Raw genomic sequence first — 18116 nt, forward strand, 5'->3', positions numbered from 1 at the left:
ATAAGAAGATAAGAAAGGATAGGGAACAAATCAAATGTGCATAAAACCTAACATGCAAAACTAGTGACCTATCAGGTATTTCCATCTCACTATCTTGGCACAGTGCCTGGCATATTTGGGGAGAAGCTCCGATTTTCAGTGAGAGGCTTTCAGCGTCTCTCAGACTCACAGTGTCATGGGCCGTGACAGCAGGCCAGCATCAGCCTCCAACACACAACACACACACACCTTCACACACACACACACACACACACACACACACACACACACACACACACACACACACACACACACACACACACACACACACACATACACACACACACCCACACCCACACCCACACCCACACACACACACACACACACACACCTTCACACACTCACACACACACACACACACACACACACCCGAGACACAAGCTGGCAGAGGCCCTCGGAACAGACCCTGTTGTCTTGCAGTCTCTCATCTTGGTGGTGATTTAATGCCATTAAAGAATCAGGCCCACTTAATTACTGCCATTATCATCAGTGGAAGATTTCCCCGCCCAAAAACGACTGGGATAATTTGCCTGTTTGTGATTGTATTGTACGTTTATTTATTTATTTTCCTCTCCATCTTCCTCTAGAAACTTTTTGCCTGCAAAGGACAGATTGCAAAGGAAGGAGGGCCACTTTCTACATTATTTATTTCTTCTCTCTCTCTCTCTCTCTCTCTCTCTCTCTCTCTCTCTCTCTCTCTCTCTCTCTCGCTCTCTCTCTCTCTCTTACTCTTTCTCTCATTCTGTCTCTCCACAGCTCAGCTTGTCCTTCAGTCACTGACACCCTTTAGCCTTTTTACTAGCAGCTACCACATTGAAACTCAAAGCTCTTGAAGACCTAACTCTTCACAGAGCATCTGCCTTCCTTTCACTTATACTAGTACTTGACTTGCACTTACAGCAGTCACATTCCTGCACTTGTTTTTTCTATTTCTTATGTAAAATAGTATTAATTGTTACACTAGGTCTCTATGGCTCGTAACTTGACTGTTCTCTCCCTTGTACGTCGCTTTGGACAAAAGCGTCTGCTAAATGAATAAATGTAAATGTTAATGTCAAAGCTGTGCAACAACAACAACAACAATAAGCAACAATAAGCCAAAGGCCTTCCACATCTGAGATCAACGGTCAAAATCAAAACAAAGACTTGCTCACTTCTTGGGGGGCACCTGTCCCACGTTGACCTTGACACAGATGACCTTGCGTGTCTGCAGGCCCATGGAGCAGGAGGCCTTGCTGGCGCTGAGGCTGGTGTTGGTGGTGACCACGGACGGGTCCTCGGTGCACTGGGACCAGGGCCCCGTCTGCCAGTGGTAGACCATGCAGGGGTGCTCGTTGCAGCTGCGCCCTTCCTGGAGGTAGGTGCTGTTTGGGCACATGGCACCCCCTGTGGTGAGACATGAGAGCCATGGGTAAATACACACCAGCATGTATGGAGAGATATGCTGTACATACATACATACATAGATACATACATACATACATACACACACACACACACACACACACACACACACACACACACACACACACACACACACACATACACACAGTACATAAGGACATACAGGTACTCTCTACACACACATAAGCACATCTAGATAGGAACAGAAAGACATCCCTACTAGGGAATTTTTTCACACAGGCATATATATATATATCCACACACACATTTCCACTACTTGCTATATTTGAGATGTAAAACTGTACGTGCACAGCACTGGATTCGTATGGATGAGAGATTATAGACTTTGGCTCTAATGATGGGAACGAATGGCAGTGTGCCAAGCTGCCAGTGACCAAAAAAACACACGCCAAGTACAATCACCCACGGGGAGTTTCACCCACTAATAGGTTGTGTGATAGATAGACAGTCGGTTGTCCCAGCTAAAACACACTGAGTGTATTTTCTCCCCTCTTCATTCCGGGCGTCGGGAGAAGTGTTTGCCTTAAGGACGCGGCATAACTCCTGTTGCTTTTTTTAACGGAAAAGCTGCCCTCGGATTGATGGGCCACTGAAGTATTCGGCGCCTCCCGTTCCTCAGCGGAGTCGATACCGCGCCGCTCCGAGCCCCTTAGTGGCTCAGAGTTATTGCTGACATTTACAGGCCTCGGGGATGATGGAGCAGAGGAGCTCAACGAGGCCCCGGCGAGTCAAAGCTCCCCCTCTCATCCCACAGAGCCGCGTCAGGGTCGGGTAAATGAAGGAGGAGAGCGGGGGAGGGTAGGGTACCGGAGGACATGGAACTCTCCGGAAAAAAAAATAACAGTTTTTTTTCTAACAGCTAGAAAATAAGGGCAGAATCGGGGGTGAGGTGGTATTAAAGGATAAGAAGTAAAGAGGAAATGGACCACGCGCCCGACACCGACCATGGTCACCCACGGACACATAATGAGGTGTCTAGCCCGCCTCAGAAGCCCCCGAACACCACTGTCTCAGCACGCTTTAATCGCATCACTAAACAGCCGTGAGCCCAGGCTGAACTAGCTGTGCCTGAGATAATGCGTCTCTCGGAGGGATCAAGAGGGAACATTTAGTGCCACACTAAAAACAAAAAAACCCTCAATGGCTAGCCTCCCGTGTGCTCCCACACGCTCACCGTAGTTAAGCTGAAGGGTTTAAGTGAGCACACACAGTAGCTCTGCCCTGCTGTGCCTTGCCCTGCCATACCATACCCGCTCTCTGTCTGTTTTTTTTAACCCAGGGCAAAACAGACAGACCCCCAGCAACCCCCCCCCCCCCCCCTTTTTTATTAATGTTTATGGTGCACCACAGCACCACGCCCACTGATTTATTTTATTCACACATACACACGAGAGACAGAGGGCGAGAGAGAGGAATAGAGAAGAGAGAGAGAGAGAGATAGAGGGGGAAAGAGAGAGAAAGAGAGAGAGAGGGAGAGAGAGATAGAGAATAGAGAGAGAGATAGAGGGGGAAAGAGAAGGAGATGGGGAGAGAGAGAGAGGAAGAAAGAGAGAGATATAGGGAGAGAGAGAGAGATAGAGAGAGGGAAAAAGAGAGAGAGATAGAGGGGGGAAAAGAAGGAGAGGGAGAGCGACAGGGGAAAATAGAGGGAGGGAGAAAGAGAGGGGGGGAGGGAGAGAGAGAGGAAGAAAGAGAGAGAGAGATAGGGAGGGAGGGAGAGAGAGAGATAGAGAGAGGGAAAAAGGGAGAGAGATAGAGGGGGAAAAGAAGGAGAGGGAGAGAGACAGGGGAAAAGAGAGGGAGGGAGAAAGAGAGAAGAGAGAGAAAGGGATAAAGGGAGAGAGGGAGAGAGAGACGGAGACACATCCATAATGCATAAGGTTTGTCTCTCTCTACATGAATGGCTGTATTCATGAATGCATGATCCTCCATCATGAGACGTGTGCATGTCTAATGTAAATTGGCAACAGAGTTAAAAATTCCCACGGTGTGAGAAAACAAAAACAAAATATATATATATATATATTTCACACTCAAGAGCGCAACAGACTGCGTTTGTGGGAAATGATCCTTAAAATATATTTGCCCCTCCAGCAAGTATCTCATTAATGTCTTTTTTTTTTCACAAGCCGAGTCTTGATGGATTGAGAGCGCGGTACAGAATCCCCATGAAGAACAAGTACACCACGCTGTTAACAATTCCTACCTCTGGATCTACATCCTACTGACATATACATACATATCTTATCACTCGCATCTATGTGATCTAATCACTATACTACACATTTAAAAAAAGGGACAATACCGAGAAGTTCTGGAAACTTTGGAACATTTGTAAGACCTGGAGAGAACAACGGTAATTGTTAGTATGGACATTTACGTTTTTGAGTGGGAATAAAAAATAAACTATGCCTCATCACGGCTAACCTATCCGTAGTGTAATTTCTACAATGGAGGCAACACAAACTAAAAGAACTAGACGCTGAAAAAAAACCTTGATCCAGAGCTAAACATTACCCTCCATCACAGTAATCCAAGCAACAACCATGGTAGTCACTGTGGAGACAGAAGAAAGTGCTTCTTAGCACAGCACACATGAGAAGATGTACACACAGACACACACACACACACACACACACACACTCACACACTCACACACACACACACACACACACACACACACACACACACACACACACACACACACACACACACACACACACACACACACAAACACACACACACAAACACACACCAGCAGAAAATGAGGGCAACTGAAATGCAAACCCCATTAAAAGGCTCAGACATTAAACTTAAGAAACACAATCCCCTCGAAAGATAGACACACTCTAAATAATTATGTACTACAGTCCTGTATGACCTTGTACTGTCTAACACCATGAATACTGTGAATCACATATTATGCATGTGGAGTGTATCATTGGTGGAGCCTTAAACTAGGACAGAGGCTGTCTGTGGATGGAGAATTCCCACTGAACAACAAGCTGGTTCCTATTTATATGACTTCCTCTTTTTTTCCTTTCACACTAATAAACATACAGTAAAGCTCAGTTCTCGACACATGGGATATGAGAACGAATCATTCTCTTGCAAAGAGCAAAATACAGTAAAACAAGATAACAACGCTTGATGACTTGATGTTATCACCTTCTCCAGCATTGTAGGCCAGGATGGAGCGGGTTCTCATCTGCCGGCCCTCGGTGGTCTTGCTGGAGCAGGTCTGGGAGCAGGAGGACCAGGACGTCCAGGGCGTGAGGGCGCAGTCGCTGGGGCAGGGGACGTCACAGGCAACTGACCCGGGGGCAGTCGCCTCACTGCACAGGCCTGGGTCCACTGTGTCACCCGCTGAGGGTTTAAGTGAGCACACACAGTAGAGTTTTTAAGAGTTGCTTTTTCACTGCACAGGCTTTTATCCACTGGGTCACCCGCTGTGTGCACACTGCAAGACAATGCTGAATTGGATGCACTGAACCTGCTCGATACAATGTGTTGATAAAAAGAAGAAAAAAAAAACATTTCAAAGGAACACACTGTATGTCTAAGCTTTTGATGAACATTATAAAAGAAAATGGCATTGATGAATTCTGGCATAGACCTGGACGAAAGTGGTCAACAATTGTAGCTAATAAGTGTGGGTTGTTTGTAGTCATAATGGTTGTAAGAGTTTTTAACAGTTGTTTTTATAATTTATTTTTGCTTTTATAACTTTTTAACTATTGTCAAACATGATTTGTCATGCCAGGAAACCCCTCTCTTGCTGCGTGTTCCTGCTCCAGTTTGCCTAGCTATGTTACCTCTTCTGGTAGCTAACATCTGTATCCTAGCAACCCAGAAAACGTTTAGCTACCAGTCCTCTGTCCAATACCACAGAGCATGAAGTGGTGGCTCTATAAAATGATGAGTCCAATGGACTTATTTTGCAACATATTCTTCTAAACGATTAAGATCATCATTTATTAGTAAGATGCTCAGCGGCAAAAGAAATCATACAATCATAGAATCATAGAAAAAGATGGAAGAACATAATCAATACTTTATGGGCTACTGAGCCATACAACATATACGGCTTAAGGTTCTACAGGCTTCTGTGGTGCTTTAAAGCTGTTTGTTACTCTAAGCTTGCAGTTGTTCACGGCCACAGGTCTACAGAATAGCAGTTATAGATGTACTTGGTAAGACTCAGTGATGCCCACTTCGTTTTCATGGGCATAAACCTGGTTGACTGTCAAAAAGCATAGAATATATTATGTGAGGATACCGACTATAAAATCTCCATTCAATTTAAAATAGATCACACAGCATTTTCAATCCTTCACTTCAATGTCAGTGTCTCTCTTAAAAAAAAAATTTCAAACCACACAGAAACCAGAAACAGTTTAATTTCTGCAATGTGAACTTGAATGTACCCACTGTGGTGTTGTGATTTCTCATTAGAACGCACACTGGCTCGGCAAATGAAGGCCATGTGTCTGTACATAACGAATATTTCTTCGACTGCACGCTGCGCTTTAGATAAAATACTTTATCTGGATCTAGAAATAGGCCGAGACAGTGACTAGAAGTCCTCCGAGGCATGGGCCATTTTACACTGGCGCATCTATAATGCATGAGCTATCTGCACATCGACAGTAAGTGGAGCCTTTGCCCACATGTGCACTATGTGTGCTTTTAACACATCACACCACGCAAGGGGCTGCCCTCACTACGACTTTAACCATTTCCAATATGGGAAACCAAACCACACACCTACACACACATCTACACACACGCACACGCACATATCCACAACCACACACACCCACACACACGCACATACACACACACACCTACACACACACCACAGATATTAATAGTTCTCATTGGGTATTTGGTCTTGTTCTATTTCGGTGCAGTTTTTGGGGCGGTTTGACCGAATCACTGGTGGTTAATGGCTTTTGATGAGACGTGGTTGTGCTTTCCAGAAAGGCACTTGATAAATATTCATCGAGATAATCACTATGGCCGGCGGTGCTTATGGGAACGATCACAAGTGAGAGCCAATATAGCAGTTCATTTACAGGCACTCAGAACATGAGGGAGCAGATGCTGTCTGAAAGAGAGGGAGAGGGAGGGAGGGAGAGAGAGAGAGATAGAGGGAGAGAAAACGAGAGAAAGAGATTGAGAGAGATAAAGGGGGTCAGGGGGAAAGAGAGGCCAGTAAGCAAGAGAGAGAGAGAGAGAGAGAGAGAGAGAGAGAATGTGTTTGTGTGTGAGAGAGATATCATGAGACTAAGCACAGCCTGTGAGAGAAGCCATTCTCTACCTTAATGGACAACAACAACAACCACGAAAGAACAATAAATATCAATACGGAGGTATGGGAGACACTAAGGTTTTTTTCTATATTGACGGCAGACACTCAACCATATTTACATCGATTCATTTGTGTGCACTGGGGCTGTTTGCGGTGCTATTTTATACATGTGAGCTCTAGTCGCACAGAAAGAAGGATGCCCCAGACACCAAGTCCCAAAAAAACTATGAGCCAATCCATTCTCATCTGGGCACCCCAAAGGATCAATCGAACCTCAGTCTCCCCATTAGGGAGGCCGCAGAGAGGAGGGGGGGGGGGGGGGGAGAGCAAACCAGAAGCACTGCCTGAAAACCATCCATTCCCACTGCAATACCTGAACGTGAGCAGTATCAACAACAACTTGAGTTAACAACTAAACTCCATTATAGCCTTTAATCTTTGAATCGTGCTTCAGCTCATGGACACTTGGATGTATTTGCGGGTAATTCAAGTTTTTTTTCCATGCGTTAGGCACACTCAACATTTCTCCTCCTCGGATGTCTGTTTTAATCCAACGCTTGCAAAAAACACCAGTTGCTGGGCTAAGTGCATTCCATCGAGTATGCTGAGAGCGGTGTGCAAGTCAAACAAAAATGAATCGAGGAAAGTGATGCTGTATCCGTTTCTCCGGAGTCTTAATGTGGTGTCGTCATGGGGGGGGGGAAACACCCAAGTTCAGAGGGGCCTGGCTAACGTGATGGGCCATGAAGCGCTGAGTTTGATTTAGTGTAAGTAGTCTTTAATTGCACGGCGAGGGAGGATGAGGGGCAGCACTCAGCCATGCTGAGACAGGGGAAAGTTAACGATGGAGAGAGAGGGAGAGAGAGAGAGAGAGAGAGAGAGAGTGAGAGAGAGAGAAATGGAGAGGGAGAGGGAGAGAGAGAGAGAGAGAGAGAGAGAGAGGGAGAGAGAGAGGGAGAGAGAGAGAGAGAGAGGGAGTAAGACATGGTGTCCGGCGGGACTGACTAACGACTGTGATGAATCGTGGGCATGTCGGATAGCTTCTCCGTCACTGTCCCAATCCCATGTAATGCGTAAGCAAGATGGAGGGTCACCTTCAGCTTACTTGCACTTTCTTCGAAAAGATAAAGTGAGACAAGACCGTCATTAGCTCAAATGCACACAGGTCAATGCGATAAAAGATTTGGCATCCTTCGGGAGAATCTCACCCAAGGACGAGAGATTAAAACCAGGGACGGTCCTGCTTAAGCATTTGAGTTGTGAGGAGAGTACAAATCCAACATAACAAATTTCATTGCTTAAGCACCACCATTATTAGACAAACTTTCACATATCTCTTTGTATTAAACAATAATTGAATGTACTATGTGCACAACATTGGATTTACTAAATATTTGATAAAGGTATAGCTGTAATAATGTAACCTTATTTCTTATTCATAATGGTTATACTTCAGAAAGAAAAAAACAAGCTCATGGACCAAACCATCCCCTTGAGTTCTCATTAAAGGTGTAATTAATTGACTGGTTTGCAAACAAAGGCTTATACAAATAGAGTACAGCGTGCAGTGGTTAAATGAACCATGTGGTCTCTTACCATCGCTGTTAACACACTGGACCTGGGGGAGCTGCATGCCTGGCCCACACTGCAAGTTGTCGACTGGGATGCACTCCTCCAGCTTGAGCAGCTTCCAGTTGTAGCAGCTGGGGTCTTCACAGGGAATGGCCTCCAACAGGTGTGGGCAGCTGCCCATGCCGCCAGTGGGGTAGTTGGTGATCGCACGTTTCCTAAGCTTGAAACCTGGGGGAAAAAAAATAGGATCAGAGAGTAAACGCTGAAGGCTTTTTGGATGCAATCATTAACGAGGCATAGTGGATTTTTTGTGTTTATCTAACAAGCTTACTAGGGAACAGCCAACAGACTTGTTTTGAAAATACCAAAAAAACACCACAGCTGGCACTGATAAGAAGCAGCTAGCTTGTGAATTGAGCTATTTTGAATTGAGCTATTTTTGATACATTTGGCAAGGTCATTCTGTAAAGGTGATTCTGTTCAAGTTTAATGGATTTGGACAAGACCTATCTCATCAAAACGATCAATTTGAGGATGAATACACACTGTCTGCCCTAGAAAAACGCTCAAACCCTCCCTACTGTTGCGTTGACTATTTTAACAAACTGTTGCTAAACGCTCAGCGCATCGCTTCCTTCTGAAAGCACTTAAGTGTCCGTGTTACCTGAAGGAGATTCGTCAGGAGAAAAAAAGTGTGCAGCGTTGAGTGTTTATTTAAATAGATTGTGTAATAACAACGTTCCTTATCTGTTCAGTGACACTAATGATACCCAACGTCTTTCCAGGGACCCACCATCCCACACCTCCCTGTCACTGATTATTACCGAAGACAGAAACGCGAAACGTCCCCAGGAACTTTCAGGTACACGACATGCAAATGTTTGAGACAAATTAAGGGAAAAAAAGGAGGAAATTACGAGGACAGAATGAAAACGCTGTCAAAGGCACGACTGTAATGACACGGCTATGCCTATATAAGTCCAAGTGACTCAAATGGCTACATATTCAGCCACCTTTGTCTGAACATGCAATTACTAGCACAATACGGGAGAGAAAAATCACCCTCAGCCAGTTAACAGCGAACACTAAATTGAGTGCTCTCCTCGACCTGGCATTAGCACAATCTCCAGTCCGGCATGAACACCTCCTCCTCCTAGCATTAGCACAATCTACAGTCCAGCATGAACACCTCCTCCTCCTTGCATTAGCACAATCTACAGTCCGGCATGAACACCTCCTCCTCCTCCTTGCATTAGCACAATCTACAGTCCGGCATGAACACCTCCTCCTCCTCCTTGCATTAGCACAATCTGCAGTCCAGCATGAACACCTCCTCCTCCTCCTTGCATTAGCACAATCTACAGTCCGGCATGAACACCTCCTCCTCCTCCTTGCATTAGCACAATCTGCAGTCCAGCATGAACACCTCCTCCTCCTCCTTGCATTAGCACAATCTACAGTCCGGCATGAACACCTCCTCCTCCTGGCATTAGCACAATATACAGTCCGGAATGAAAACCTCCTCCTCCTTGCATTAGCACAGTCTACAGTCCAGCATGAACACCTCCTCCTCCTTGCATTAGCACAATCTCCAGTCCAGCATAAACACCTCCTCCTCTTTGCATTAGCACAATCTACAGTCCAGCATGAACACCTCCTCCTTGCATTAGCACAATCGACAGTCCACCAGGAACACCTCCTCCTCCTCCTTGCAGTAGCACAATCTCCAGTCCGGCATGAAAACGGGAAGAGCCTCAGCGGGGGCCGTTTCTCACCTTTCTTTCCCTGTTGGTCGTTGCAGTTCTCGAAGGTGCAGGGGCCCCAGGCTGCCCACGGCGACACTTCACACTCGATGGGGCAGGGGATGTGGCATTGCTGGGCGGTGTTTGGCACTGGGGTGGTGCAAAGCTGTGGGTCCACCGGCTGGGAGGCTGGGGGGAGGGGGGGAGAAATAGACAAGTTAGATGTTATCACAGTTTCCCTTATTCCAGCTGCTGTAGTGTGATGAGATAGCGGAGGTATTTACGGCAGCGACAGTGTTTGGGAAAAGCTAGCATACATGACGACACATAAGCAGAGAGAAGGAGAACTTGGTCCAAGACCGGTGCATATGGAATGAACTATAAAAATAAAACAGGCCAAGATGTTAATTGTTTATTATTCATAGTGAATTGTTACACGTGCCAAAGCACGATCTTCTTCCACACAGACGTCAATAAGTACTGCAAGTCAGAGAGAAAATAGTCTTGTATGTGCTTCCTACATCTGATTTTTTGTCTTGTATTTGCTTTTGAGAGGCTTTGGAAAGATGTGATTCGCTCCAAACCAAGGCTTCAACAGAAACAAGGAACTCCGTCTTGCAAGGCGCCGTACATATTTTATAGCTTTCCCGAGACCCTGAGCTTGGTAATGAACTAGATTAAGAACTGAGGAGCACAGAAAAGTGGCTCTGAAAGGTGTCTCTCTTCCTCGGTGTGTCACTGCCAAGGTGTTCCAGTGATGAGTCTGCTGACGTGACGCTCGGATTCACATCAAACAAAATCACACCCTGCCACTTAAAAGACATCAGTGCCTATCGGAATGTGCGAGATCCCTGATGACTGCTCTCACAAGGTTGCATATCTCTTTTTCTCTTCCCCCCAACCACCCACCACCACCCCCACCCCAACATGCACACATACAAATTTAGAAACATGAAAATGGCTGGTCCCTGTTGCCTGGTTTCTGTTGCCGTTCTTGTGTAAGCACGACAAAACAGCGTGAAGGAGATCTCTTGCCTCCAAAGGGAGAGGATAGCGGAATAATTACAAGATTATCCGCAGTGTTCCTGACTGAAAAGGGCCTAAACTCGTAGGTGAAACATTCAAGCTTCATGCGTGTCTGATCGGCAGTCAGATTTACTCACCAGTTTGCCGGTTTATGTTGTTTATCTGCCAGATGGTACAGACCCCCTACTAAGAGAGTTTCTCCATCTAATTAAAACTTGTGAATGCCACACACACACACACACACACACACAATCTCTCTCTCTCTCTCTCTTTCTTTCTATCTTGCTCTCTAACTCACACACTCTCACACACACACACACACACACAGTTTCATTCTTTCTGTCTTGCTCTCTCTCACACACACTCTCTCTCTTACACAGACACACACACGCACACATGCGCACACACACACACACACACACACACCCAGACACACACACACACACACACACACACACACACACACACACACACACACAGACACACACACACACTGAGATGGGAAAATCCTATCTGCTTGACATTGTGAGTTTCTTTCCCTGTGTTGTATATGAAAGGCCTGCAGCAGCCTCTTGTCCCCTTGTCAAAACAGAATGATGATGAAGACGGCCGACTGCGATAACACAATCACACTCTGGTATCGGCAAAATCAGTCGGGCTGATGTCTCTTTCACCGTCTATGGTGCATGGGGTGAGGCTCTCCGACACCCTACTGTGACTTTAATACCCAGCTCTTATATCTTGATTCAAGTTAACACATTCACACACTCACACACACACACACACACACACACACACACCACACACACACTCTCATTCTGAGCTTTAATACCCAGTTCTTATATCTTGTTTCAAGTAAACACACACTCACACACAAACACTCACACACATACCCACTCACACACACATACACCACACACACACACTCTCATTCTGAGCTTTAATACCCAGTTCTTATATCTTGTTTCAAGTAAACACACACAAACACGCACACACATCCACGCACACACACTCACACACACACACACACACACACACACACACACACACACACACACACACACACACACACACACACACACACACACACACACACACACACACACACACTCATTCTGAGCTTTAATACCCATTTCTTATATCTTCATTCGAGTAAACACACACACACACTCAGAAACACACACTCACACACACACTCACTCAAACACACACTCTCATTCTGAGCATTAATACCCAGTTCTCATTCAACATTCAACTCAACCGCTGCTCAACTGAACCAGCCATCGCATTAGGCATATGAGGTCATGAGGCGGGCTGCAGTAAATTGACCAATCAGAGAGGGGCATGACACCAGACAGCGAGCTAACACAGCAATCAGGTCACATGGCAGAGCAACGGAAGGTGCTGACACCGAACGGGATGCAATTAGTCCAAATTGCCAAAGGTAATCACCGGATTGCCAAAATTTACACTGATGGCTGGGAAAAACATGTTGTGTTTACGGCATGATAATCACACACTTTGGTGGAAGCATACAAATAACAGACTAAAATGGCAAGCAGATATATTTTCTCCTGCAGGGGTGAATTTAGTGATATCTTTTTTAATACCTTAAAATGCATTGGAAAGTGTTTGTTGGTGTCTCTCTGAGGGAAAAGTGCTTTGCAAGTCATTTTAGTGTCTTTGGGAATTCGTGAGACAAAAAAAAGACACACACCATCACCCTGCTCTCATACTGCAACGACGCCTCAAAGAGCAGACCCACATGTAATGAGCTCTCCATGGACAAACAATCCCAAACAAACACAAGCACCGCCCCAGTGCTGTATGTAAATCACTGCTATCCTTGGCATTTGAACAGATACTGCAGAAGAAGGTCATCCAGAAGAAGAGGCCACGGAGGCATTGAGCATTCATGACAATGACGCAAAGAGGATAAGAGATGAGAAGAGTCAAAAAGAGATGAAGGAGATGAGGACAGAAAAAAGACAAAGAGACTAAGAGTGAAGAGAAGAGAAGAGAAGAGAAGAGAAGAAAAGAGAAGAAGACCAGAGAAGGGAAGAGAAGAGAAGAGAAGAGAAGAGAAGAGAAGAGAAGAGAAGAGAAGAGAAGAGAAGAGAAGAGAAGAGAATAGAAACATCTAGAAACGGTCTAAAATGTCACATTTATACTATTATTATTATTATTTGATTCTGCTTACCTGTAATCTCATAGCTGATGGAGAGAAGAGGAGGAGCACTGGGCTTCTGGCTCCCTTGTGGCTCACCCTCTACAAAACAACACAATAAATTGGATGCATGAATAAAGGGAAAGACCAGATAAACCACCAAGGAAAAGATAAACCATCTCCAAAACTTTAAAGAACTTTAAAGAACTGCTGCAATAAGGGTCTTGGGGTTAAGCCAGCTCTCGGGCGAGAGAGGCAGCCTCTGTTCCCCTGTCGAAGGAGGGCTCTGACACTTGAAGGCTAGACATCCATCCAACCAGACACACATCCAGCTAACCACACACACAACTACACACATACACACACAACTACACACAGCTCTGGGGGGAAAAGAAACAGTCTGCTACAATGTTAGCGGATGGCTATAGATCCCAAACAAACACACACATCCACTCTCTCACACACACACACACTTCTCACACTTGAGAGGGCATCTCTCCTGGGCAGCGACCGCCCTTTGCAGTGACAGCAGCAGCAGTGGGCATGTTTATGCATCAGAGCGGTGGAGTTAGTGGATAGTCCCTCTGCTCTGCCACACACACACACACACACACACACACACACACACACACACACACACACACACACACACACACACACACACACACACACACACACACACACAATCACACACACACACAAACACACGCACACAAACACACAACACCCCTGTGTACGTTAGTGGATAGTCCCTCTGCTCTGCCATTTCAGATTACCCCCTAATGAAATGAGAAGAATCCTGCATTCCACTGATAAGCATACAGACACACACGCAGACACACACGCAGACACACACACACACACAATGCATAGAGTCCTTTAAACCGTGATTCTACACGGCTTTTTTAAAATTACTCATCCATCTTTACCTCGTATCGTGCATTAACGTGTGTTTGACATGCGTGTTGAGACAATCTCCTCAGAAGCAGGTCACTATGCTATGGGAAGCCAGCTGGTCTCTAGCAGGATCAATGGGTCAGGTGCATCCAGCTGGTTTCTAGCAGGATCAATGGGTCAGGTGCAACAGACACACACACACACAGCCACACACACACACACGTGCCCATACCATCCAGAGCATAAGGCTGAGGTCACAGACAGTGTGTGTGCACACACATGTGTATGTGGGTGCATACATGTGTGCATGTGTATTTACATCTGTGCACGTGTGTATTTGCATGTGTGTGTGTGTGTGTGTCCTAAGCTGTCTGTCCAGTAACTCTCTGCATGCATTTAATCCTGCCCGTGGATTAAGTCTCTCTGTTCTTTGCTCACAGTGAGGTCTCAATAGAGAGTAGACTGCTATTCATTTACATTTAAACAGCTTTGCCGTACATTCTAGGGCCTCCCCCAAACCTATGTATTTACGAGGCCGTCAGCACAGGAAACCTTCCTCCCCGTTCCTCCCCGTTCCTCCCCGTTCCTCCTCTACAGCTCTATTATCAGCTCCTACATCCACCTCGCCCCAGCACTGACACAGACCCACTGTGACAGGCCATTATTCCAAAAGGCGGAAAACACAGATTTCCTCCTATTTTTTCCCCCCCGTCAAACCTGTCATGTCAGAGCCGCCAGGTGAAGTTTCGCTGATTGATGACCTACAAGCTGATCGGAAGTGAGTCACGGTACTGATGGTTACCGAGGATGGTTACATCATTGGCATTGCTGTGTTGTGTGTATCGTGTGTGTTGTGTGTGTCGTGTGTGTTGTGTGTATTGTGTGTGTTGTGTCGTGTGTGTTGTGTGTGTTGTGTGTGTCGTGTGTATTGTGTGTGTTGTGTCGTGTGTGTTGTGTGTGTTGTGTGTGTCGTGTGTGTCGTGTGTGTTGTGCGATGTGTGTGTTGGGTGTGTCGTGTGTATCATTTGTGTTGTGTGTGTTGTGTGTGTTGTGTGACATGTGTTTTGTGTTGTGTGTGTTGGGTGTATTGTGTGTGTCATGTGTGTTGTGTCGTCTGTGTCATGTGTGTTGTGTGTGTCGTGCTTTGTGTGTTGTGTGTGTTGTGTGTGTCATGTGTGTTGTGTGTGTCGTGCTTTGTGTGTTGTGTGTGTTGTGTGTGTCATGTGTGTTGTGTGTGTCGTGCTTTGTGTGTTGTGTGTGTTGTGTGTGTCATGTGCGTTGTGTGTGTTGTGTGTTGTGTGTTGTGTGTGTTGCTCTACACAGGTGTGATCTACCCACCCCTGAGGGCTCTTCCTGTTTCCTGCATCAGAATAACTGGCTTTACTGTAACGGCTGGATGTAGAAGATAGCTCTGACATGCTTGTGTCAAAGCCCCTTCACAAGTCTCTCTGCAGAACCACTGGGCATCAACATCTAGCAACACCCTCTCAGAAGAAAACTCATTCGTGGAATTCATATATATTTTTTTATCAATCTTCATTAATCTTTACCTTTGTCTTTATCAAACGTTAATAATTTAAAACCATATTTGTAATTGTTCTGTGAGTGAGTATTGTGCGCTACAGATATAGAGCAAACAGATCACACGCATATAAACCATAAATAATGTGATATGTATATGGGTACAGTAGATACCTAGGCTTTTATATTTAATTTCATTTGCTGATTGATTGAGGGAACAGTCTCTGAATTGACGTGAAACTTCAGTTCCACTGTTCAGGTGAATGGGTGTACATGGAGTAGAAAAAAAAGGTTAAAATTATATAAAAAATAAAAAAGGTTTTCAAAAATGTGCTTGGAGTGGCAGAACCCAGCTGGTTTAGACAAAAGAGGCTTAACTTTAATTCAAATGCACAGCTTTTTCTTTGTCTACTTCACCCTCAAAAGTAAATTACAAAAGCATCAAGGGTAAGTTGGAGCTAAAAGAAAACAATGATTTATGGACTTATTCTTTGCAGAGAACCCAAGAAAAAAAAGTGTGGGTGTATATTATTGTGAATCACAACAACTGGAAATAGGGAAAGAGGACACATACTCACACACACACACACACACACACACACACACACACACACACACACACACACACACACACACACACACACACACACACACACACACACACACACACACTCACAAACACACACACACACACACACACACACACACAAAAATAGGACAATAGGACAAGAGGACACATAGAGGCAGCATTACTAATGGTCGACAGAGGGCTAAAGCTCTCTCTCTCACCTCATGCGACGAGTCAGCCTGTCACACTCACCATCAGTTCTAAAGAGTGCTCTTTAACATGGAAGTCAGCTAATAAACACAGTTACGTAACACAAGGTGCTGTAGAGCATGTAGAGTCTGGCAGGTCCCATTTAAACATCTGTATATGAATAATTCATGATACATGGAATACATTTGTCTTTTCATCGTCTGTGTTCTATCAGCCTGGGTCTGCTGTATTGAACATAGCATACAATACATTTGTTCAACCGCAGGAGAAGACCTGCTTCAGATCCCATCACTTTATGAGCAGGACAACCTCTGGAGGACATAAAGTTGATCCAGCCACTGCGCTGTGTGGTGTGAGTATTTGAACATAGCACACAATGCATTTGCTGTGTGATGTGAGTATTTACACCCTGCTGTGACCTGCATTTCTCCCTGGTCCAAATACCACATCCTGGTACAGACGACACTCGGATACTAGATTTAAGCTGAGTCTTCATAAAATTCTGACACTGGAAGTTCCTTTTGCGGCTCCCTTTGAGGGATGCCAGGCAAAAGCACAGCACAGTATCGTGACTCGGAGTGTAAACAGCCTACTGCAGAGAAAGTGAAAGTGAAAGTGAAAGTGACTCTATCAGAGGCGAGGGGGGATCTACCGCGCCGAAGGGCATGAGACTCATTAGTCACTGGACCATGTATGGAGACGGCTGAAGAGGAAGAGGACGCGCAGTTCACTCCACAGGAGGGCTGGGGCCTCTGATGACTGAACAGGCAGGTAGAGCACACAGACATACACACACACACACACACACACACACACACAGCCATACCCTCTCACTCTCTCTCTCTGACACACACACACATTCATACCCTCTCGCTCTCTCTCTGTCTCTCTCGGACACACACGCACTCAGGTAAAGCACACAGACACACAAACACACATTGATACCTCTCTCTCTCTCTCTCTCTCTCTCTCTCTCTCTCTCTCTCTGTCTCTCTCTGTCTCTCTCTCTGACACACACCCACTCAAAGTCACACACACACACACACACCTACCTACACTCACCTTCACACGCGCACACACCCTTTCTCTACCTCAAACACACACACACACACACACACAAACCTACGCTCACCTTCACACACACTCAAACACGTACAGTACTCACACACACATACACCCACCCTCTCTCACTCTCTCTCTACACACACACACACACACACACACAAAGTGCTTTCGGGAAAAGAAGGTTGTCTGGTTCCTTGTTAAAAAGAGTCTTGAGATCTTAAGGATCAAATCTATGTTTCCGGTACCTTCTTTGTTTTTGAGGTTGTTGAGGTAAGAGAGCAGCTCGGCGTTGGCCTGCACACAGAACGCCTCTCTGATCTGCAGGCCTCCCCCACACAGCCCCGTCTGGTTACCACGCCGACGGTCCTGTTGGCTGAGCAGCGCATCCACCCGGCAATCGCTCCACTCCGTGGTCCTCCAGCTGTACCTGTAAACAAAAGAGAGAAAGAGCGGAAAATCATGAGCGAGAGTGAAAAAGGTGGAGAGGAAACGCAGGTGACCCAGACAGAGAGGAAAACCGAGTGGGAGCCGTGACGTTCTGTTCTTTCAGCCAGCGACAAAAAAACAAAG

General features: G+C 45.7%; 1 protein-coding gene across 1 annotated transcript in view; it reads right to left on the minus strand.

Annotated features, from left to right (window-relative positions):
- The window catches only part of thsd7ab (thrombospondin, type I, domain containing 7Ab), a gene marked incomplete at both ends in the record, with an annotated part of 102298 nt that overhangs the window by 38150 nt on the left and 46032 nt on the right, over positions 1–18116 (minus strand). The window contains 6 exons of the mRNA XM_080858426.1: positions 1194–1425; positions 4633–4830; positions 8375–8578; positions 10126–10281; positions 13319–13387; positions 17792–17973. Coding sequence (XP_080714552.1) covers positions 1194–1425; positions 4633–4830; positions 8375–8578; positions 10126–10281; positions 13319–13387; positions 17792–17973 — 1041 coding nt within the window. The remainder of the gene's footprint in view (positions 1–1193; positions 1426–4632; positions 4831–8374; positions 8579–10125; positions 10282–13318; positions 13388–17791; positions 17974–18116) is intronic.

Source organism: Sprattus sprattus, assembly GCF_963457725.1.
Source record: "Sprattus sprattus genome assembly, chromosome: 19".
NCBI lineage: Eukaryota > Metazoa > Chordata > Actinopteri > Clupeiformes > Clupeidae > Sprattus > Sprattus sprattus.